Source organism: Pantherophis guttatus, chromosome 1 (assembly GCF_059756535.1).
Source record: "Pantherophis guttatus breed Tessera chromosome 1, ASM5975653v1, whole genome shotgun sequence".
In the NCBI taxonomy this organism is placed as follows: Eukaryota; Metazoa; Chordata; class Lepidosauria; order Squamata; family Colubridae; genus Pantherophis; species Pantherophis guttatus.
Window position 1 is genome coordinate 177,877,954 of NC_142063.1, and position 24,471 is coordinate 177,902,424.

A 24,471-nucleotide genomic window follows, 5' to 3' on the forward strand; every position below is an offset into this window, starting at 1 on the left:
CATAAGGCTTATGCTTATGACTGGTCTTAAATAAGATTCCAATCAAACATTAAAAATGCCAGATATGGTCTTTCATGGTTCCTGACTCAGTTTTTTGTCTTTTTCCAAGACACTCCCACCTTTTTAGTTCCCAGATTCCTCTTTTCTAGTCAACCCTCTCTTTTAACTATAAACATTTAAAAACTCTGTTAATAGCTTTTATTAATGTCGGTGGATGTTTCTGAAACGGTTACAGTGCTGTACTGCAAAAGACATGATTGCTGATCTATGGGAGAGAGTTAATCTGTTCCTTTACTACTTCAATCAGGGTGAAAATAGTAGCTCTTACTGACACATGGGAACATTTTCAACAGAGGTAGCTACCCTTGAAGCAGCTCCTTATTCAATTGAAATGTGGCAGTTCCAATTTCATGCATATACCATTGAATTATATTTTTATAAAGTGTATTGTCACATGCTAAAGTCATACATATATTTAATTTATAAATAAAAAAATACATTAAAAACAATGGCACTCGTTTTTGGGTAGACATGTATAGTTGTTCTGTTGATCTTGTTTGAATACTAGCTTTTACATGTGTATACAGGTAATTCTTAAGGTACAATAGATCATTTATTGTCCATTCAAAGTTACAACAGACACCACCACCACCAGCCACCAAAAAAAAATCTATATACAACCATATTTCAAAGTTACAAATTCTACAGAACCAACCTGGTCATTCACCTTATGAATGACTGGGTTGTGTAGAATTTTAACCTTGCAGAGACACTGCAGCACACCCACATATCTATTCCCCCTTCCATCCTGCCCTACTGGATCTCCAAAGACCCAGTTTTGTTTCCTCACCAAATTCCAAACAGCTCTCTTCCACCCCTCACAATCCCACACTTACCTTCTGAAGATTAGCAGAACTCAGGAGTTGAGAAGGAGGAGGTCACATGGGAGGATTCTAGCAATCTCCTTTTCAACCTGTTGTGAAACCTGAGCTGTTGTACGCAAAGTAGCTGCATTGTTCTCAGCCAGATAAGGTTACAAAATGTAGTCTTTTCTATCCAGCACGAGGAAGAAATGTTTGTGCTTTCTTGAGTAACTCAGCAAAGCAGCTTCTTTCTTTCAAAGGGGTAGAATGTTACACTGGTGTTCAGGGAGCTAAGGAATTCTAGGAACTCCTAGCTCCTTAAGCAACAGCATCCTTCTCTACTCCAACTTCCTGAATTCTGGATATCTTCAAAAGGTAAGTGTGCAATATTGGTGGGGTGGGGTATGGAGGAAGCCCTTAGGGTTTTGGGGAGCCCAGGGGACAGGGGGAGAGCATGGGATATCTCAGTGGGAGGCAGAGGTATCCTTGGTATGCTTGTGTCTGGACTAAGCCTCCCATTGTTTCCCCCATCCTTGAGTCACATTATGTTCTATCTAATGGCCCATGCATTTGTTTAACGAATGCATTGGGGAAAGCAGGGACAGAGAGGTGGTTAATTATGTACTTTGTTTAATGTAATCCTTGATTTCCAATATGAATGGCCAGGCTCCATTACTATCGTAAATTGAGGATTACCTGTATTTCAGTCAAATACTGATACATTTTTATACCTGCTGTCTTAACAATATAAGAGGAACTAGAGAAATACTCACATAATTGGAAGAAAACAGAGTAGTTTCTGGAAAATTCTTCATTCCTTTTGAAGTAACATTTTATAGCAGGAGAAAGAATAACTTTAACTCAGAACTCACCTTAAAACTTCTTTCATTTTAGCAAATAAAATCAGAATCTTTTTTGAGGAAATGGGTTGTTCACAAATGTAATTTACTGCCAAATTATTTTTATCTACAAAAACAAGCCAACAAATAAATAAGTTAAATTACTAATTTTAATTATTATCTTTCAACTGTGAGAGGGTACTATTATTTTATTACATAAAATGTATGTTATATCTCTCTGCCTGTGAAATAATAGAATTGGAGTAAACCTCATAAATGCCTTGCTGGGATTTTTTTATGGTTTTCTAGAGAATGCAAAGCATGTTTTCCACCTAAAGCTGGCTAATATTTGTCTTCAGGGTTGTTTCAGATCATTATGTGGTATCTGTTTGCTTATTGAGAAATCTAGTTATATAAATTGGGGCTGACATATCACTGCCAGTGTTCATCAGAAAGAATGAATGCTTTCAAATTTAATAGAGTAATATTTAAAATTAGAATATTATACATTGGCTGCAAAATTGTATAGCAATGTCAGCATTTCTTTTGCTGAATAATGTATTGGGGGAGAATATTCACCATATTCAATTAACTATGTAAAAGACCTGAAGCAAGAACATGGTTTATTACCAGCCTGTAATACAAGGATTTGGATCTACCTACTGGAGTTTCCATTTCATTTCACCAACTCATCCCACCTATATAAGCAGGGAAGTTATGCTGTGGATCCCGTCACTTAAAGAAATTCAGCTAGTGGGGTCTAAGAAGAGACCCTTCTCTGCCATTGTTCCCTGTCCTGTGGAACACCTTGCCCCAGGACTAGATAGGGCCCCACTCTCCTAGCCTTTTAGAAGAGCTTCAAGGCTTGGCTCTGCCAATTGGCATGGGGTTTATCATGCAAGCATTGGTGGGGAGAGTTGGTGGGCTGAAGGTACTTTTTTTTTTTTTTTACAGAATTTATATGCCGCCCTTCTCCCAAAGGACTCAGGGCAGTGAACACAGATTAAAAACATACAATAATAAAAACCCACTAAAACCAGATTAAAATAATAAATAATAAAAACCCAAGGTTCAGAATCAGCCCATTCGTTGGAATTACCAAGTCTTCAGGCCTCGACGGAAGGAGCGGAGATCCGGGGCTGTCCAGAGCTCGATGGGTAGTTCGTTCCACAGAGAACGCCCTACCCCTGGGCGTCGCTAGACGGCATTGCCTGGTCGACGGTACCCTGAGGAGAGCAACCCTATGGGAGCGGACAGGACAGTGGGAAGCAGGCAGGAGATGGTCCTGCAAATACCCCGGACCTAAGCCATGTAGGGCTTTATAAGTCAATACCAGCACCTTGAAGCGGATCCGGATGACCACCGGTAGCCAGTGCAGCTCGCGCAGGAGAGGTGTTATACGGGAGTAACGAGGAGCTCCCGTAACAACCCGCACGGCCGCATTCTGGACCAGCTGGAGCCTCCGGGTGCACCTCAAGGGCAGCCCCATGCAGCCGGGTGCACCTCAAGGGCAGCCCCATGCAGTCCCAGGGAGTTGCAGTGATCCAAATGGGAGGTAACCAGGGCATGAGTGACTGTGCAAAGGGCATCATGGTCTAGAAAAGGGCGCAACTGGCGCACCAGGTGCACCTGTGCGAAAGCCCCCCCTGGTCATGGCTGTCAAATGGTCTTCTAGGGACAGCCGGGAATCCAGGAGGACACCCAAGTTGCGGGCCCTTTCAACGGGGGCGAGTACCTCTCCCCCCCCCATCAAAAGTGACGGGACCTCTAGAACACGGGATGCCAGCATCCACAGCCACTCAGTCTTGGAAGGGTTGAGTCTGAGTCTGTTCCTGCCCATCCAGGCCCGCACCGCCTCCAGGCATCGGGACATCACGGAAAGGACATCCCCGGGGTGGCCCAGGGTGGAGATATATAATTGAGTATCATCAGCATATTGATGATACCTCACCCCGAAACCACGAATGATCTTGAGGACGGGTTTTGGAACCCCGAGAGGTGGTTTGCAAAAAACTGATGGCTTTGGGGTTTTTTAGATAAATTTTTAACTTCTATTTTAAGGGGTTCTGGGAGGGATTGTGGGAATGGATCTGGGGGGATCCATAAATCCACTGAATGGGGTAATGGGTCTGATGATCATGGCGGGGAGGACTGGGACAGAAATTTGACAAGGATGCAGAGGGACAAAACGATGGGCATTAGTATAATAAGTGGGAGGGGCAGATATGATGGTAGCAGGGGGCCATATTATGTTTCGGGAGTGCGCACTCACTGTTTGCAAGTGATTGCGCACTCTGACCCCCAAAGCATTGCTCGTTTCCCGGGTTGTTCAGAGTCTCAGGCCCTGAGTCTACAGCTGATGTTGTGTAATGCCAGCTCAGTGGTAAATAAAGCCCCCCTCATTCACGATCTTATTTCGGAGAGGGGTGCTGACCTGGCAGGAATTACGGAGACCTGGTTAGGCCAGGAGGGAGGAGTTCCCCTTGTGGAAATGTGCCCGCCAGGTTTCCGTGCATTCCATCAGCCAAGGGCTCAGGGAAGGGGTGGGGGAGTGGCAGCAATTATTAGAGAAAGTCTTTGCCCGAGGGAGGCCACTGTTCCTCAGATAGGCGGATGTGAGTCCCTCCTTGTGAAGTGGGGTCGGGGAATACAGATGGGCCTACTGATTACGTACCTGGCTCCCTGCCATGTGACGGCAGTCCTGCCTGAGCTGCTTGACGTTATAGCCGGGGTGGCAGTGGAAACCCCCAGACTTATTGTTATGGGGGATTTTAACCTGCCATCTGCTGGTGAGATATCGGAGGCAGCTCAGGAGTTCATGGCTTCCATGACGGCCATGGACCTGACCCAGGTAGTTCAAGGCCCCACCCACTTGGGGAATCACACTCTGGACTTGATTTTTGTCTTGGATCAGTGGCTGAATGATCTAAGAATAGGGGATCTAGACATCAAGCCCTTGTCATGGTCTGATCATTCTCTCCTTCACATGGACTTTCAGGTCACTTCCACCCACCGCAGGGAGACGGAACCAACCAAGTGGTTCCGTCCCAGGTGCCTGATTGACCCCGAGGTTCCTGACAGAGCTTGGGCCATTTCCTGAGACTCTGGCTCACGACTCGACTGAGGATCTGGTGGTGGCCTGGGACAGGGCGGCTACTGGGGCCTTGGACCGTGTTGTGCCTTTGCAGCCTCTGACCCGATGCCGATCTCAACTAGCTCCTTGGTTTTCTGAGGAGCTGAGAGAGATGAAGCGTCGGAAAAGATGCCTGGAGAGCAATTGGAGGACAAGCCGATCTGAATCTGATCGAACACAGGTGAGATCTTATATTATGACCTACCTAGTGGCGATAAAAGCGGCGAAGTCTAGCTACTTCTCCGCTCTTATTGCATCTGCAGAGAACCGCCCAGCTGCGCTGTTTAGGGTGACCCGCTCCCTACTTCAGGTGGGGGTGCGGGAAGACCCCTTACAGGGTCAAGCTGAGGATTTTGTGCAATTCCTGCATGATAAAGTCGCTCAGATTCGGGAAGGCCTGGACTCCGATTGGGTAGATCCAGGGGAGGAGACGGGGGTAGGTCCTGAGAGTGTTATATGGGAAGAGTTTGACTCTGTGGCTCCTGAGGATGTGGACAGGATTCTGCGCAAGCTTAGCGCTGCCACATGTTTATTGGACCCGTGTCCCTCCTGGTTGGTACTGGCCTCCCAGGAGGTTACACGAGGCTGGCTCCAGGGGATTATAAATGCTTCTCTGAGTGAGGGTGTCTTTCCCACTGCCTTGAAAGAGGCAGTTGTGAAGCCCCTCCTCAAGAAGCCTTCCCTGGACCTGGCTATATTATCAAATTATCGTCCAGTCTCCAATCTTCGCTTTGTTACGAAGGTTGTTGAGAGTGTGGTGGCACGACAACTACCCCGATACCTGGATGAAGTTGTCTATCTGGATCCATACCAGTCGGGCTTCAGGCCACGATACAGCACAGAAACGGCATTGGTCGCATTGGTTGATGATCTCTGGAGGGCTCAGGACAGAGGTGGTTCCTCTGTCCTGGTCCTATTAGATCTCTCAGTGGCTTTTGATACCATCGACCATGGTATCTTACTGCACCGGCTGGAGGGGTTAGGAATAGGGGGCACCGTGCTTCGGTGGTTCTCCTCCTTCCTCTCTGACCATTTGCAGTTTGTGTTGGCAGGGGGGCAGAGGTTGACCTCGAGGCACCTTATTTGTGGGGTGCCGCAAGGGTCAGTCCTCTCACCCCTTCTGTTCAACATTTATGTAAAACCGCTAGGCGAGATCATCCGTGGTTTCGGGGTGAGTGTTCATCAGTATGCTGATGACACACAGCTATACATCTCCACCCCGGACTACCCCAATGATGCCCTTACTGTGATGTCCCGTTGCCTGGAGGCCGTGCGGATCTGGATGGGGAGAAACAAGCTCAGACTCAACCCCTCCAAGACCGAGTGGCTGTGGCTTCCGGCGTCCCAGTATAGTCAGCTGGTACCATCACTGACAATTGGGGATGAGACCTTACTCCCCACAGAGAGGGCTTGCAACTTGGGTGTCCTCCTGGATTCACAGCTATCTTTAGAAGAGCACATTACGGCCGTGGCCAGGGGGGCCTTTTATCAGGTTCGCCTGATCCGCCAGTTGCGTCCCTTTCTGGATCGGGACACCTTGTGCACAGTCACTCATGCCCTAGTCACCTCCCGTATGGACTACTGTAATGCTGGTCCAGAATGTAGCCGCGCGGGTGATTATGGGCGCAGCTAGTTGTGCCCATGTAACACCTCTCCTGCGCGAGCTGCACTGGCTCCCGGTGGTCTTCCGGGTGCGATTCAAGGTGTTAGTCATCACCTTTAAAGCGCTCCATGGCTTAGGACCTGGGTACCTATGAGACCATCTTTTGCCACCAATAGCCTCCCACCGACCAGTTCGTTCTCATAGGGAGGGACTACTCAGGGTACCGTCAGTCAAATTATGCCAACTGGCGACTCTCAGGGGGAGGGCCTTCTCTGTGAGGGCTCCAACCCTTTGGAATGAACTGCCCCCGGAGATACGGAATATCCCTGATCTCTGTGCTTTCTGCCATGCCCTCAAGACCCTGATGTTCCAACAGGCGGGGCTAAACATATGAACATGTGAATGATTTTTTTAAATGTTATCTAATTCTGGGTTTTATTTAATTGGCCAAACTAAGTAATAATTTTAATTAGCAATTTTATGATGTTTGTGTGTCTATATTTTTCTTGGCTATACACCGCCTTGAGTCCTAAGGGGGAAAGGCGGTATAGAAATATAATAAATAAATAAATAAATAAACAAACAAACAAATAAATAAATAAATAAATAAATAAATCTCACCCAGTAGCTTCATGTAGATGTTAAAGAGTAGGGGGGAGAGAACCGATCCCTGAGTTAGGGGCCTCGGGGTGGACCTGTGTCCCCCCACCCATACAAACTGCGAGCGACCTGAGAGGTAGTAGGAGAACCACTGTAAAACAGTGCCTCCTACCCCCAACCCCCCAAGTCGCTGCAGTAGGATACCATGATCGATGGTATCAAAGGCTGCTGAGAGGTCAAGTAGGACCAGGATGGAGGAACAACCTCCATCCTGGGCCCGCCAGAGATCATTCACCAGGGCGACCAATGCCGTTTCTGTGCTGTGCCCGTGCCGGAAACCCGATTGGTACGGGTCTAGATACTCCATTTCCTCGGAGGAATAGATACTTCCTCTATCTATTAACATTTCAATAGTTCCATTTAACTCTGTTTCAATTTGATTTTTAATTTTGTTCTTAACTATGGCTTTTATATGATTTTGTTTTACTTGCAAACCATCCAGAGTCAACCAAGTGTGATGTGTGATATGGAAATTTGATAACTAAATAAATAAATAAATTAACATTACTTAGGTCTTTGATCAGGTACAACAAATGGACTAGTCTTACCTAGTTCTGAACAGTTCAAAGTAGATAGCCAGCTAGTCATATTTAGACTCATTTGAGGACTATTATCCCTCTTCATAAATAACCTTTAAAACAAGAAAAGAAAAGTCCTAAGCATGATGATGCAATGAAATCAGGCATGAGCCAATCCTAGCTCATAGCAGTTTTCCATATAAGGGACGCTCCTCTATGATATGCACTTTTTAAAAGGGTTTAAACATTGTCTCTGAAAAAATCCTGAAAGAACTAGAATTAACAGCCGTGGGGGGGTGGGGGGGTGGGGGGGACCCACTCACATTAAATTAACAGCCAGTCCCTTGCTCCACTTCTAATCTTTTTCAGCTGTAAATAAAATGCTACTATAACATGAAAGACCCAAAAAGGGACTGGTTTAAAAGCAGCTTTCTCACCGATGGCTTTTTCATATAATGCAACACCAGTATATGAAGAGGCCTTTGGGAAAATGTTGCAGAATGTATTAATTTGTTTGTCATATTTATTTCAGTGATTCTCTTCCACATACTTCTTTCTTCTTTTCCCCACTATAGGGAGGGGGGGCATGTTTCCTGACTTCAGGGACTTCTTCAGGCAATTGCAGGAGTCAATACTGACTTGAACACACACACAATAAAAAGAATTTGACAGTATGGGAGTTGTCGAAGAAATGAATTTCTTCTAGCCATTGCCTAAGGCATTTTAGGAAAAGAAAATGGCAACTGCCAAGAGACAGCCACTAGTGAAACCATGCCACCAAAAGCTAACAGCCTCCATAAAAAAATGGGATAATGAAAACAAAGTCAACTGCAATCATTTGATTCAATGTTCCATTCATTATAAACCAGAGGCATATTTCTTCATAAATATAATAATGCAGACCTTTTTTGCTGCCAAATTTAATTTCACCATGGATAAAAATCATAGTGCTGGTCTATAAATTCACTATAAAATGATCAAATTTTACCACCTTATTTTAATTTCATATGGAAGTAATCACCATCCACTGTGGAATAATTGAACACAAATTGATGTTTAGAAAAGAAAGCCCTTAAATTATCTCAGTTCATCAAACTTGGGTTCATTTGTGTAACAGTCAAAAAGTACTGTAAGTTTAATTTAACTTGGTTACAGTATAATCAACTTCAACTGAGATGGAGAGAAGATCAAATAACTGGTTTAATGTTGCATGAAGAAGAATTGGTTAGACAGATAAAAGAGAAAGGCCCAATGCATATCAAGAGGGTTTATAATGTTTTGTTAGAAAGAGACTCAGAAAATGAACTGGTTAAAGATTGTATGATAAAGTGGGTGCAAAATTTTGCAGAACCAGTTATGATGGAAACGTGGGAAAAAATATGGGTTCAGAATGTTAAATTTACGCAGTCACAGAACTTGAGGGAAAATTTTTATAAAATGTTTTATAGATGGCATTTAGATCCTAAGAAATTGTCATACATGTATCCTAATGTTCAACCAAAATGTTGGAGATGTGATTATTTGGATGCTACATATTATCATATATGGTGGACTTGCAAGAAAGTGAAGGCTTTCTGGATAAAAATTTGGTGGGTTATGCAAAATGTTTTGAAGAAAAAACTCCAATTTTCTCCCCAATTGTTTTTATTGGGTATAGTTAAGGGTTTTTCAATGGGTGAAACAAAATTGATATTGTACATGGTGACAGCAGCTAGGTTATTGATTGGTCAATATTGGAAAAGGGATGTTTTGCCTACTATTGAAGAATGGACTTCTAAGGTGGCCAATTTTGCAGAAATGGCGAAGATATCAGCATACTTAAAAGACTGGACTCAAGAGACTTATGCATGGGAGTGGAAGAAATGGATAGATTATGTGCAGAATAAATACCAAACTAGGAAGTATCAGACAGCTTTTAGTTGAATGTTGTGTAGAAATGTATAGTATATAGGGAGTAGAATAGTTCAATGTTATGTAGAAATGTATATTACACAGGGGGGAGATTAGAGGGGTGGTAAAGTATGATATAATATGATGTGGATTTGGATTTCACCTTGGGGAAGTCATGGGAGGAGGGAAGGGCTAGGGAGGGTTAGGGAGGGAAAGGGGGGGAATGGGAAAATTTGTACTTGTAAAACTTTTCCAATAAAAAAAAAAGTACTGTAAGTGAAATCCTGTGCACAACAGTTTCTACCTTCCATCTCTTTTACCTTTTCCTGCTGTGAAGAGTATCAACCATGTCTCTCACTGTGGTGGCACCATGAATGATATCTGGAGTCATCAGGAAGAGGTTCCATATAGAAGTTTCATTCTGCACTTGGGAGATGAATGATAAAAATGATCCAGCTTCCTGGACAAAAGCCATCTGATAAGAAGGGTGCTTCTGTAACTAGAAAGAGAAGCAAAAGAACATCTTTTAAAATATGATTATAAGTAGTTCTCAAGTTATGACTGGTCACTTAATTACCATTTGATGGACCTCCCCCTCACCACAGATACTTACAATGTTTTTGGATAACCACACAACCGCACAACCCCCATCACATGATCGCACTTTAGGCATTTGGTAAACGGTTCATCTTTACAATGATTTGTACATCCCATAGTCACCTGACTGCAATGTGTTAAATTTTTTGAAAGTGGTGTTTATTTCCAGTTTCCAGCAAAAAATGCCGATTGGGGGAAATGACTTCACTTAATGGTCCTGACATTCACATACTGTCCAACACATAGATCGTTCTTAGGTTACATTCATCCATTCATTCATTGAAAGCTACCACAGTGCTGAACAAGAGGGACTTAAAACCCATTCTCAAAGTTGCAGCCATTGCAGCAGCCCCAGTTATGTGATTCCAACTCAAGTGTTTGGTAACTGGCTCAAAGTGTACCTTCATCTCATTCCCACTCCCACAATGAGACGGCTTTAAGTTGCCACAATTATTGCCACAATAGCTTTATATTTGTGTTTTTCTCTCTAAACTAAACTTATCAATCACAAGGCATACAAAATGCATGACACTGTTAGCACCCATTGTATCAAGTGACTAGGAATGGATAAGATCAGAATATGGCTTTTTGGCCATTACAGCTTCATGCAAACACGATTCTCCCTCTCCTCACCTACACCACTCTGCTCAGTGGTGGGATTCAAATTTGGTCTGAATCTGCTGCACCAGAGGGATGGCTGCAGCCAGAGGGATGGCATCACAGCAGAGATGCTCAGAAGGCATCTAAAAACTACCGGCAACTGGAGGCCGGAGACCCCCACCACGGTGCGAATGAAGGTGAGTGAGGCAGAGGGCGAGCAGGTGGCATGCAGGTGGAGGCCAGAGCCAGGGAATGGCACATTCCCTGACCCGGCCAAGGTGAATGGTGACCAGGGCCTCAGGGAATAGTTTAGTTTAGTTTAGTTTAGTTTAGTTTAGTTTAGTTTAGTTTAGTTTGGATTTATATACCGCCCTACTCCCGAAGGACTCAGGGCGGTGAACAGCCAAAGATAAAACACATATAATATAATATAAAATTTAAAAATTTTTTAAAAACACATTAAATAAATTTGGCCCATAATGATTAAAACACCCTGTTTTTAAAAACAAATTAAAATTAAATAATTTAAAATTGAGTCAAGGTTGACTCAGCCTTCCATCCTTTCTAAGGTAGGTAAAATGAGGACCCAGATTATGGGGGCAATAAACTGACTTTGTATAAATATACAAAAGTATGAAGGCTATTGCTTAACGCATTGTAAGCCGCCCTGAGTCTCCGGAGAAGGACGGCATATAAATCAATTTTTTAAAAAAAAAGGAGTTAGGCCAGCCCAGCCTGCTGGAATAAAAAGGTCTTGAGGGCACGGTGGAAAGTGCGTAAATCCGGGATCCTCCGTATCTCCGGGGGGAGTTCGTTCCAAATGGCAGGTGCCCCCACAGAAAAGGCTCTCCCCCTGGAGGCCGCCAGTCAACACTGTTTGATCGACGGCACCCTGAGGAGTCCCTCTCTGTGGGAGCGTACTGGCCAGTGAGAGGCTACTGGTGGCAGAAGGCAGTCTCGTAGGTACCCAGGTCCTAAGCCATGGTCCTAAAGGTGGTAACCAGGACCTTGAAGCGCACCCGGGAGACCACGGGGAGCCAGTGCAGCTCGCGCAGGAGAGGTGTTACATGGGAACGCCAAGTCGCTCCCATAACCACCCACACGGCTGCATTCTGGACCAGTTGGAGCCTCCGGGTGCTCCTCAAGGGGAGCCCCATGTAAAGAGCATTACAGTAGTCCATACAGGAAGTGACGAGGGCATGAGTGACTGTGACTCTAAAGACAGCCATGTATCCAGGAGGACACCCAAGTTGCAAGCCCTCTCTGTGGGGGCCAACGATTCACCCCCAATAGTCAGTGTGTCGAGCCCCGGCTGGGACTCGCCATCGTTGGGGGATGGAGAGGTCGAAGTGATGACCGTCCGGATGCTTGGCCCGATGGAGGCAGGACTGTTCGGACGATGGCGTGCCCTAATGATACACAGCAGGCAGCCTTGGCGAGCTCAGCGCATCACCCAGAAACCGAGACGACATCGCCTCCTTATGATGTCATGAAAGCACCGACCTTCCTACCGCCGAACAGCTGATGGGGGGGTATAGTTATAGTTTAAGTGCCGGATGGTGGTTATTATGGCAAGGAAGCAATAAATAGCGCTGCACGGCAGCTGCATGTAGTGCTGACTTTGATTCCGTGATCTGCCATGTTCTGTTCTTCTGGCTGTGTTGCTGATTGACTGACATTAAAACGTTGCACACTTTCTTCGTTGTTTGGTACTTTTTGACGCCATACAGACCGGATGAGAGACAGAGCCGAGACAGTGATGGCACCAACTGACTATATCGGGACGTCGGAAACCACAGCCACTCAGTCTTGGACGGGTTGAGCATGAGTCTGTTTCTCCCCATCTAGGTCCGCACGGCCTCCAGGCACCGGGACATCACTTCAAGGGCATCATTGGGGTGGCCCAGGGTAGAGATGTACAGCTGAGTGTCATCAGCATACATCCGTGGTTTCGGTCACCCCGAAACCACGGATGATCTCACCCAGTGGCTTCACATAAATGTTGAACAGAACATTTCTGTTCTGTTCAACATTCCATATGCGGGGTGCCACAAAGGGCAAGAGGACTGACCCTTGTGGCACCCCACATACAAGGCGCCTCTGCCCCCCTGCCAACACAGACTGCGACCGGTCAGAGAGAAAGGAGGAGAACCACCGCAACACAGTGCCCCCCACCCCCAACTCTTCCAACTGGTGCAGCATGATACCATGGTCGATGGTATCAAAAGCCACTGAGAGGTCTAATAGGACCAGGACAGAGGAACAACCCCTGTCCCGAGCCCTCCAGAGATCATCAACCAACGGGACCAATGCCATTTCTGTGCTGTACCCAGGCCTGAAGCCCGACTGGAACGGATCTAGATAAACCGTTTCATCCAGGTACTGGGAAAGCTGTTGCGCCACTACACTCTCAACAACCTGAGCTTCTTCAAGCAGGAGGAGGGAGGGGGGAAATGGAATGCTAAGCTTTCATCTATGAACCATGAGAGCCTGAACCTCACCAAGGTCACTACTGCAGGTGTTAGACAGGGACAGGGACTGTTCCCATAAAAAAAAGGGAATTTTATAATTGGACCATGTGGATACCCAGGGGTGAGGAGAAAGGGAATCTATTGTTCAACTAAGTGAGCATTTGCGTGGGAAAACCAGAGCTGCTTTTACTTCTGCAGTACTGATGTGGTATATCCAATAGTTATACTTTTGGGAATTCAAAGCTCCTCAGAGTGTTTACTTCTTTTCAGTTCACTAATCAGACCATTGACATTAAACCAGCTCTCTGAAAGAGCAGTAGCCTAATGATGTCCGAGACTGAGAAGAAAGTCAATGCCGCAGTGAAGCCAGGGGCTGCTTCTCTGTGGGAAGCACCGGTAGCAGCCCAGGTGGACTCCAGGGTGCAAGCAGTGATGACGTGGTCCAAGCTAAGGGCAGAGAAGGTGGAGCAACTACTGGTGTGGAATGAAGGAGCCATGGCAGGAACCCTCTACCCCAACCCAATGGATGGCTGGAGTGGAGAAGACAACCAAAGCATTACGGGATCCCCTTGATCCCACAGGGGCTTGCTGTGACTCAAGGGAATAAGTGGAAGGCCATGAGGGCTGCAGAATGGGAAGAACCGGCAGAGTGGAAGTTCCTGACCTCATGCCACAGCTCTTCAGTACAGCAACTATGAGAGACATTTGTCAGAATGGAAGTGCATGGATCGACATCAATGGAGCCATAGGTTCTGGGAGCAGGGCTTGGGACTGGCCAGGCATCGACAACCCCATCCCCTTCTTCACCCCAACCACAGGGTTGAGGAGCATGGGGCAAGGAGCTGTGGGGCCCTGAGGGGTGGTTGCCCTCCACCTCCAGCAGCTGCAGGGCAAGCCCAGGGGTTCCTGCAGTGGTAGGAGCTCAGACACAAGCAGCCCACCAGTGGTGTGATTGCCACCAGGCTATGTGCTGGTCCAAGATGACCAAGAACCCCCACCCCCAAAGGCACATTTGATGGGTGACAGGACAAGCTTGCCTATTTCCTTAAACAGGTTTAGAATTACTTGGAGCAATACGGGACAGCCTACTCTGATAAGGTTGCTTGTGTAAATACCATTACTTTGAACCTGGAAGGGGAGGCTGTGGAGTGGGTGGTGTTTCTCTACAATGAAGAGGCTCCAGAATTGGGAAATGTTGACACCTTCATGGAGGAGCTGTGAGGTAGATTTGGGGACTCCCCTCAAGTCCACCAGGTGGAATTCAGAATCCGCTCAATAAGGCAAGGAACCCACCAGTAGCAGAGTACATTTAGGAGTTCCACAGCCTGGCTGGGAAGCTGAGAGGCTGGTGAGAACACTTACTGTCTATCACTTCCGAGATGGGTTAAACAAGGAACTGTACCAAAACTCCTATCCTGGGGGATCCTAGATGACCTCCAAGCGTGAAATCAGCTGGCCACCACAATGGAACTAAATCTATTGGAGTATGGGCAACACACAGCACATGAGAGCCACTCCCACCAGAATTAGGAGAAACGCCCATTGGAGCTCCTCTCATAACTCCTTGGAAGGGTCCATATTGTCTTGCTGGAGCCTGCTTCCAATGTGGGGAAGAGGCCAACAGAATGCCAACTTCCCAGCCCCACAGCCTGTGCCAGTGCAGAGAACCCAAGCCAACCAAAGGCCAAGAAAACTCCAAGGAAGGCAAAGGAAAAGATGTAAGTGATGCAGCAAGTCATGGAGGTCTCTCCCCAATCCAGTGAGGGGAAAGGAACTTCAACCCCCAGCAAACCTAACTTGGTCTTTTATGAGAATGACAGCAAGGTGGAGGACAACCCAATGGCAACTGGAGCCATTGCCCCTTTGACTGCCCAGATGGAGATTTTAGTGCCCCACTCAGGAGCAAGGGGGGGATCTTTACTGCCCTGTTAGATTCAGATTGCACCTAAAAAATTGAGGGAGCCATGAAGTCTGAGCAAGTGGATTGCTTGATCATGGGGGGGGGGGGGGGATGTCCGCAAATCATCTAATGGAGCCAGTGAGCCTGAGGACAGGGAGCCACAAAGTGACTATTCTGTTCATAGTGCCCCCAAAGATGACAGAGACTAGGATACTGGGCAGTGGTGAAATTCAAAAATTTTCCCTACCGGTTCTGTGGGCATGGCTTGGTGGGAGTGGCTTCGTGGTCATTGACTGGGTGGGTGTGGCTTGGTGGTCATGTGACTGGGTGGGCATGGCGTAGTCATGTGACTGGGTGGGCATGGCGTAGTCATGTGACTGGGTGGGCATGGCTTTGTAGTCATGTGACTGGGAAAATCAACTATCACACTTTACACAAAAATAACACAAAAGCTACACAACTGACTCACACACAATGCAAAAGCAGCTGGACTTCACACAAAATGGCCCCTGCAATAAGCAGGAAACTCACAGAGAGCTCAAAAACAAACTGTCACACTTTACACTGAAATACCGGTTCAGGCAATAGGTTAAAAAAAATGCTTTAAAAAGTTAAAAAAAAAAAGTTCTGAGGATCGCGCGGCACAGCTTATTGTCGGAACCTTTTTTTTACTTTTTTAAAGCATTTTTTTACTACCTATCCACCCGAACCAGTAGGAAAAAATGCTTTAAAAAAGTAAAAAACAAAGTTCAGATGATCAGCTGTACCGCGCGATCGTGGCAACTTTTTTTTTTACTTTTTAAAGCATTTTTTTACTACCGGTTCAGGCGAACCAGTAGCATTTTCACTACCAGTTCAGGCGAACTGCCCCGAACCATTAGCATTTCACCCCTGATACTGGGGTTGTTGTGGCTGAAAAAGTGGAACCCTTCAGTTGAGCAATGAATGGCGCTTGTGAAGCAGGGGTGAAATGTAAAATTTGTTACTACCGGTTCTGTGGGCGTGGCTTGGTTGGGGGTGGGTAATGTGACTGGGTGGGTGTGCCAATTTTTTTTTTTTAATTTTTCAAAGCATTTTTTCTAATGCTTTGAAAAGCCTCTGCCGATCAGGCAACTCAGCTGGGATCGTCAGAGAGGCTTTTTAAAAAATGCCTCTCTGCCGATCAGGCAACTCAGCTGGGATCGTCAGAGAGGCTTTTTAAAAAATGCTTTGAAAAGCCTCTCTGACAATCAGGCAACTCATCAGAGACTTTTCAAAGTATTTTTTTTACCACCTCTTTGGCCAAGAGGTTGCAGAAAAAAATGCTTTGAAAAGCCTCTGATGATCCCAGCTGAGCCGCGCGATCATCAGAGGCGGAAGAGGTTGTAGAAAAAATGCTTTTAAAAGTAAAAAAAAAAAACCTCTGATGATCGTGCGGCCCAGCTGGGCATGGTGGGGGGAGGGGCGCAGGGATTTTTGCTACCGGTTCTCCGAACCACCCGCCACCATCGTTACTGGATCGGATGATCCGGTCCAAACCAGGATCATTTCACCCCTGTTGTGAAGTAAAGCCAGATCACAGGGGGTGGAGAAGGCACATGAAGGTGGGTGAACACTGCTGGTGGGGAAAGTGAAAGCAAAGCCAGTTAATGTACTAGCTGAGGGCGAGCAAGTGGAGCCAAGCATCCCAAAAGAATACCATGATTTAGCGAAAATATTAAGCAAGCAAGACTCACTGCCCCATAGACCACACAATTGAAATACTGCTTGAGCCAAACTGGCCAAGCCAAAGATGTACTTGATAACCCCGAGGGAGATGGAGGAGCTCAGGAACTTTGTGGATAAGAATCTAGCTAAGGGCTTCATCCAGCCAGCTAGGGGCTTCATCCAGCCATTGGGGTGGCAGCCCCAATGCTCTTCAAAGAGAGGAAAGATGGCTCTCTGAGATTATGCATGGATTTTTGGGGAATTAATGGGGTCTATGTAGAAAATAGGAGCCTGGATAGCTCAGCAGACTAATGCATTGTAATTTAACTCCAGCTGTCTGCAATTAGTAAGTTCGAATCTTCCCAGGCTCAAGGTTGACTCAGCCTTCCATCCTTTCTAAGGTAGGTAAATTGAGGACCCAGTTTGTGGGGGCAATAAGCTGACTTTGTAAAAATATACAAAAGTATGAAGGCTATTGCTTAACGCATTGTAAGCCGCCCTGAAGTCTCCGGAGAAGGGCGGCATATAAATCAAATTAAAATAAAAAAAAATTAAAAAAAATATGTACCTGCTCCCCATGAAGGACATGCTGGGATATCTATGCAAGGGGAAGGTGTTTACCAAAGTGGAATTGAGGGAAGCATACTATGGAGTGAGGATTAAGGAGGGAGATGACTGGAAGACAGCCTTCAATTCCCTTTAGGGTGCTACCAATTCTGGGTGATGCCCTGTGGTGACCCGGGGCATGGCACAGAGATAACACAGGCAGCTAGCAGTTCAAACCACCTTTTTATTGCTCCAAATTTCCCCAAACGCTCCCATGTTTCTGGCAAGTCCCAGAGCAAAGTGATGACAAACCCCCCTACACACCTCAAGCAGCCTCTGGCTGCAAATAGTCCAGCCCAGCGCTGTGTACACCAAGTTTGCACAGCAAAAATTCCAGCAGGGCGTCAGCTTTGGAAGCCATATTAGGCTGGAAGCTTCCAAGTTGCCACCTTCTCATGTATGGGAAAGTAGGAGGGGGGATTTATTTGAGGGTTTATATTTAGACAAGATAGCATAGCATTCTTCCCGTTAGTCAAGGTCAGGATGAGCCTACATCTGGAGAAGGAGTGGTTGGAATGCTGTCTCGAGATGGAACCAGATGGTGATTGGAGCATGTGATCGACTGATGAGTGAGGGGATGGTTTTGGGGGTTTTGATTTACTGAGGGAAAACCTGGAACTCTCAGATTCAGATTTTCCAAGATGTGCCAGTATACCTACTCTAATAAATGGAACTTTGAGAAAATGTTTGCCTCAGAGTTTTTAATTGGAGCAGGGGTTTTTCTGGAATGCTGACACAGGGCAAATGAAGATGTTCAGGAAGCAAAGGATATTTGGAGTGGATTGGAGAAATGTCTCTTTGGGAGTTTACACCTTTGAAAGTTAACGAGGTTAATGAAGAAAGACAGATGGATGGCTACATAATTGCCATGGAGTCTGCGGTGACTAAGCAGGAGAATGGATTGAAGAGATTTCCCTTTCCGTTAGGAAAAGAAACATTTTAAATGGCTTTCTACCTTGGATTATTTTGAAATTAACATTAGATCTATGGATTTTGGAGATCCCTATTCTGTCCTGGATGATTTCAAGAAGAAAGAAGGAATATTTTGGACATTTTACAATGGAAATTAACAAGCCTAGCAAGAAAATTGGGTGTGGCGTAGGAATAAAAGACAGGAAGTTGATGCATCACACACGGAATAGACATTATAAAAGCATTAAAGGAACATAAAGAATTTTTTAATTTGAACAGATGAACTTTGAAATGGAACATTTATGGACAGATAGGAAAAGGAAGAAAAGGAAGAAATAAAGTAGATTAATTTAAATGTAACTAAACTGAAATGTAAAGTTTAAAAGCCTAAAGTTATATATGATTTTTTGGATAAAAACAGGAGGGTTTTTGGAGTAATAAAAATAGAAAATAAGAGATGGCAACTAAAATAGAGAATGATATATAGGTGGTTAAAAATAATAAAGAAGAGTATATATTAATGTGAGACAACTTTAAGAAAATTTACTGCTTGAAGTAATATGTTTTAATTTTAATTTGTAAACAAATGCTAGATTGGTGATTAAGTTTGACTAAGGTTTTATTGAACAAACTATAAGACACACAGATTTTAGCAACAAATTGTGATTTAACTTAATATATGTTGGAAATGATGATTATTATGAAATATATTGAGAATTAATTTGAAAGAGCATGCTGGGAAACTGATATAAAATAGATAATTATATTGCAAGGGAAAGTTAAAATAAGAGGGATGGATATCAACTAGATAAGAGTTTGAGACTCGGAGGAAATACATTGGAAAATAGTTAAAATGCTGGAAATCAGCCAAACAATTCCAGGAGAGTTGGAGGAGACTATGCTGGAAATCAGCCAAACAATGGAGAGAGTTTAGGAGGAGATTATGCTGGAAATCAGCCAAACATAATATGATGGAAATCAGCCAACAATGGTGGGAGGTTCTATACTGGAAATTAGCCAAAAATAGTTGGTGTTCTGGAGGAGACTATGCTGGGAATCAGCCAAACATAATATGCTGGAAAACAGCCAAACAATAGAGGGAGGTATGGAAGAAAATATGCTGGAAATCAGTTTAAATAAAACATGTTTTTGTGATAAATCTGTGTAATATGAAAGGTGTAATAGATGATAAGTGGGATAAAATCAAAGATAAATATAACTTTGGATAAATGGATAAAGTTTAAGATATTAAGATTCGAGGAAAAGGGTCAAGAGATTAAAACTTAGATAGAACTTTGTTTTATAAAGTGTAATAAAAATGGAGTTGTATTGAATTTGAAATTAAGATTTGTGGTGATAAAATTGTAAGGTAAATAATTAGAATAAGAGGTTAGAATCTTGTTAAAAATTACTTTGACACTGATGGTAAAAGATACAAAGTGAAGAAGAACAAGATATAATCAGGATTGATATACAGATATAAAAATGAGCGAAAGTTAATTTGAAATTAAAATTATATTGATATAATTGGCTTAAGAAGAAATTTTTAAATTCTTTTAATTAGTCTGTGATTCTTAACTTTCGGGCCAAAATTTATATATATTTTTAAATGTTTTAATATTTGTATTCTATGTTTTTTTTTTATCTTGGCTGTACACCGCCCTGAGTCCCCAGGGAGAAGGGCGGTATATAAATTGGAAATTAAATTAAATTAAATTAAATAATGGATTTGTTTAGATGAAGATGCTAGAATTTATGTTAAAATTTGTTCTTTTATGTTTTGAATTTTTATTCTTAAAAGATATAATGGGAACTTGTGAATGGAGCTTGTTAAAGGAATGTAAGCATGGTAACCATCTATGACTGGATCGAGACTCTGTTCTTGAAAGTTATATTTTATGTCTATGTTTGAAAAAATAAAAAAAAATATTTACAAAAAAAAAGCTCAAATGGAAAAGCTCCCCTAGACCGAGACCAGATCCACCGCCCAAGGCACGACCGGAACGAGGGCCCAAACGCGCTACCCACATGCCACAGAAAGCTCCCCAGGCCCTGGAGGTCTTCGCTCACCTGACCGAAACAAGAGGAATCCCAGATGAGGGAGATCAATTCCCTGAATCTTATGACAGCGAGGACAAGGGTGAAAACGACCCGATGGTGAGTGGACCCGTCCATCCTTTTCTTTTCCACATACACCTAACAGCCCCGAAAACAGGGACCCAAGGGACTTTCCAAGCCCTAATAGACTCTGGCAGTACAAGGTGCCTGATCAACCTACCCACAGTCCTAAAATTGGGGATCCAAGCTAAAAAGCTCAAACACCCAATTCGATTTGAGCAAGTTGATGGATCCTTAGTAGGGGGAACTTACGCCACACACTTGACCGAACCAGTGAGGCTGGAGCTAGCAGATCACTGGAAAATGATTCAGTTCATAATAGTCCCCAATATGACAGACCCAGTCATACTGGGACTCTCGTGGCTGGACAAATGGGGTCCAATCATCTGGTGGCAAGAGGGGACCCGCAGGTTGAGGATATCAAAGGGCCCCCAATCCCTGCCGCCCCAACCAGGGGAGATGCCCCCCACACAGGAACTCCAATCCCTCCCACCTCAGCAAAAGAAGACACCGCCAACACAAGGGCCCCTCCCTGAGGATACAGCGGAGCAACTGTCGGCTGCATCCGACAGCTCTTATGACACAGATCAGATCCCAGGGGAGTACCAAGACCTTGCAGAGGTATTCAGCGAGGCCGAGTGTGATGTTCTACCCCCCCCACCGCGAAGCCGATTGTGCTATCGAGATCATCCCTGGAGCAAAACTGCCTAAACCTAAACTGTATGCCATGACGCCCCGTGAAATGCAGGAAATGCGGAACTACATAGACAAGAACTTACAAAGGGGTTTCATTGAGCCAGCTAAACCACGGGTCGCGGCACCGGTCCTTTTCAAAGAGAAGAAAGACAGCTCTATGCGCCTGGTGGTTGATTTTAGAAGTATCAACGCAGTTTGCATACACAACTTATATCCCCTTCCCCTCATGAAGGACATGCTAGCCCACCTGGCCAAAGGAAAAGTTTTCACCAAACTAGACCTTCGAGAAGCTTACTACCAAATACGCATCAGGGAAGGAGATGAGTGGAAAACGGCACTCAACTGCCCCCTGGGGAGTTTCCAGTTCAAGGTAATGGCCTTTGGACTGCAAGGAGCCCCGGCGGTATTTATGCAGCTGATAAATGAAGTCCTACATGAGCACCTTTACAAAGGGGTCCTTGTCTACCTGGACGATATTCTCATTTACACGGAGACTATAGACGAACACATACGCCTCGTCTGCCAAGTGCTGGAAAAACTGCTGAGGGTGAACCTGTATGTCAAACTGTCAAAATGCGAGTTCCACCAATCATGACTAGACTACCTAGGCTACCAAGTATCAACCGAAGGAATAGAGATGGACTCAGCCAAAGTCCAATCAGTTCTACAGTGGCAGCCCCCTCGCACCCGCTGACAACTGCAAAGCTTCCTAGGGTTCACGAACTTCTACAGACAATTCATCCCCTCGTTCGCAAGAATTGCCAAACTTCTGACGGACCTCCTAAAGACAGGGAGTCTGGCGATGAAACCCCGCCCAGGACAACCCCTACAGTGGGACCTGACCTGCCAACGGGCATTCGAGACACTAAAAGAGATGTTTGCAAAAGAACCTGTTTTAAAGCATCCTGACCCTGTACAGCCCTTCGTCATCCAATCAGATGCAAGCGATGTGGCAGTGGGGGCCGTGCTGCTCCAAAAGAACAGCCAAGGGAATCTACAACCTTGTGCCTACACCTCCCACAAGCTCACCGACACGGAGAGGCGATGGGCGGCGTGGGAGAAGGAAGCGTTCGCGGTGAGATGGGCATTGTTGACCTGGCGGCACCTACTAGAGGGAGAAACCGTTCGAAGTTTGGACTGATCATAAGAATCTGGAGGCCCTCAGAACCCCACAGAAATTGTCGCCCAGGCAGGTCCAGTGGGCTCAATACTTCAATCGCTTCAACTTCGAGCTCAAGCACATCCCAGGGGGGAAGAACTTTCTGGCTGATGCCCTCTCCCGGATGCCCCAATACAACAGTGAGCGGGACAGGTAGTGAATGCCATCATCCCCTCCACCCAAGCAGTGGGTCAGGTGGTCACCAGACGGCAACAACGCGACCAGCAGGGCCAACCTGCAAGTGACTTAACTACAAGACTAAAAACTGAAATGGCAGCGGACCCCTGGTTTCGGGACAATCAACACCTCTTGACAAAAAGGGATGACCTAGCATGGAAGGGGACAAAACCCTATGTCCCACAGACTCTACGCACCCTGATCCTCAAGAGGAGCCACGATGTTAAACCAGCGGGACATTTTGGCTTCCTAAAGACTCTGCACTTAGCACGGAGACAGTTCTGGTGGCCCCACATGAGAAAGGACGTAGACAGTTACGTAAAAAGTTGTACCATCTGTGCCACGATGAAGAGACGACCAGGATGCCCTCCCGGGCTGCTGCAACTAGTAGCTGAACCAACGAGACCATGGGAGGAGATTGCGATGGATTTCATAGTAGAATTGCCGAGAAGTGGTGGCAACACAGTGATCTGGACTGTAATAGACTTATTCTCCAAACAGGCACACCTTATACCCTGCAGTGGGCTGCCCTCAGCCCGCCAATTATCCAAACTGTTCCTGAAATACATCTACCACCTGCATGGAGTACCCAGAAGAATCATCTCCGACCGAGGGGTCCAGTTCACAGCAAAATTTTGGAGGGAGTTCCTACCATAGGTTCATCCCAAGGCCTCAGCTCAGCGTTTCACCCGAGCACCAATGGGGGGGGGGCAGAGAGACTGAATGCCATGATAGAGCAGTATTTAAGATGCTACGTCAACTACCAACAGTCGACTTCCGGTTTCCTTGTCTTCGGCGACGGCGGCGCTCTTTGAAGCTCCGCCAGCCCCGCCGCCTGTAGAGCCGCTTCGAGACCCAGAAGCGGCTCGAAAACTTCTAAATCCACAGGATTGAAGAAGGAGAGATCGCAGGGCACAGGTTGAGCCCCTGTAACCCCCCAGGGAAGTTTCTGGGGAGAGAACAGGCGTGGCTCCCTCCCAACCTGCTGGAACTCCGGGCGACGTGGGACGATTCTGCTTTTGCAGAACAAGCCGGCTGCAGGAAACTTAAAGCGAAAGAACCAGTTTTAATAAACAGCGAAACTACCTGAATCCTGAAATTTGGAAACGCAAGTATTAGCACTTTGTTGACTTTTCAATCTGAGTAAATGCGAATGAGTGAAAGTGCTTTGAAAAAACATGGCGCCTAGCTTCAGAGTTAACGAGCCAGCGAGTGTGGATTGGTGAAGTTACTTTGTTTTGCTACAAAGTTTCCAAGTTGCTACTAAGCTGCCTTGCTTGTTATAAGAGAAATAACTGGGAAATTTTTTCCCTTTTCAATATTGGACTTTGCTTTATTTTAACCCTTGTTTGATCAAATCTGGGGGACTTTTTTAGAAGTCTTTGTGCAGGAGGGAAAGGAAAAGGAACTTCCCTCTTTAGAAAAACTAGATCACGAGCCAGGATGGCTTCAAAGAAGCAGGAAGGGAAGGCATTAGGGGGGGGGATCCCCCACACACAAACATCAAACGCAACTTCCCCCTGCTCAACAGCTACAAACCCAGAAAAAAGAATTTGATGTGGGAGATTTAAAAGAATTTATTTCTAAAACTCTGGATGACAAATTTCAAAAATCTCAACAGGGGATAGATGATAAACTTCAAAAATCACATCAGGAATTTATGGAGGAAATTAATGAAGTTAAAGACATGGTGAAACAGAATCAAAATAAGGTGACCAAAAAAATATCAGAAGTGGCGTCTGGCCTGGCAGAATTTATTGGGAAAGTTGATTTTAAAGTTGAAGAATTTAAATCAGAAGTTAATGTTAAGATGAAAGACAATGATTATAAAATTGATGAAGTTGACAATAAAATGCAGAGAATTGAAGATGAGATTGTTATGATACAATTCCGGGCGATGGAATTTGCCATACGGCTTCGGGGAATTCGAGAGGAGGAGAGACAGGACTTGAGACAGGTTTGCTCTGAAGCCTTGGCTAAGATTTTACAAGCTAATCCTGATTTGGTATTTCATAAAATAGATAAAATTTACAGAGTGAACTC

General features: G+C 45.2%; 1 protein-coding gene across 1 annotated transcript in view; it reads right to left on the bottom strand.

Annotated features, from left to right (window-relative positions):
- Positions 1-24,471, bottom strand: part of ABCA12 (ATP binding cassette subfamily A member 12) — a 344,530-nt gene that overhangs the window by 221,712 nt on the left and 98,347 nt on the right. The window contains exons 7-9 of the mRNA XM_034433493.3: positions 9,827-10,005; positions 7,647-7,729; positions 1,736-1,829 (exon numbers count right to left, since the gene is read on the bottom strand). Coding sequence (XP_034289384.2) covers positions 1,736-1,829; positions 7,647-7,729; positions 9,827-10,005 — 356 coding nt within the window. The remainder of the gene's footprint in view (positions 1-1,735; positions 1,830-7,646; positions 7,730-9,826; positions 10,006-24,471) is intronic.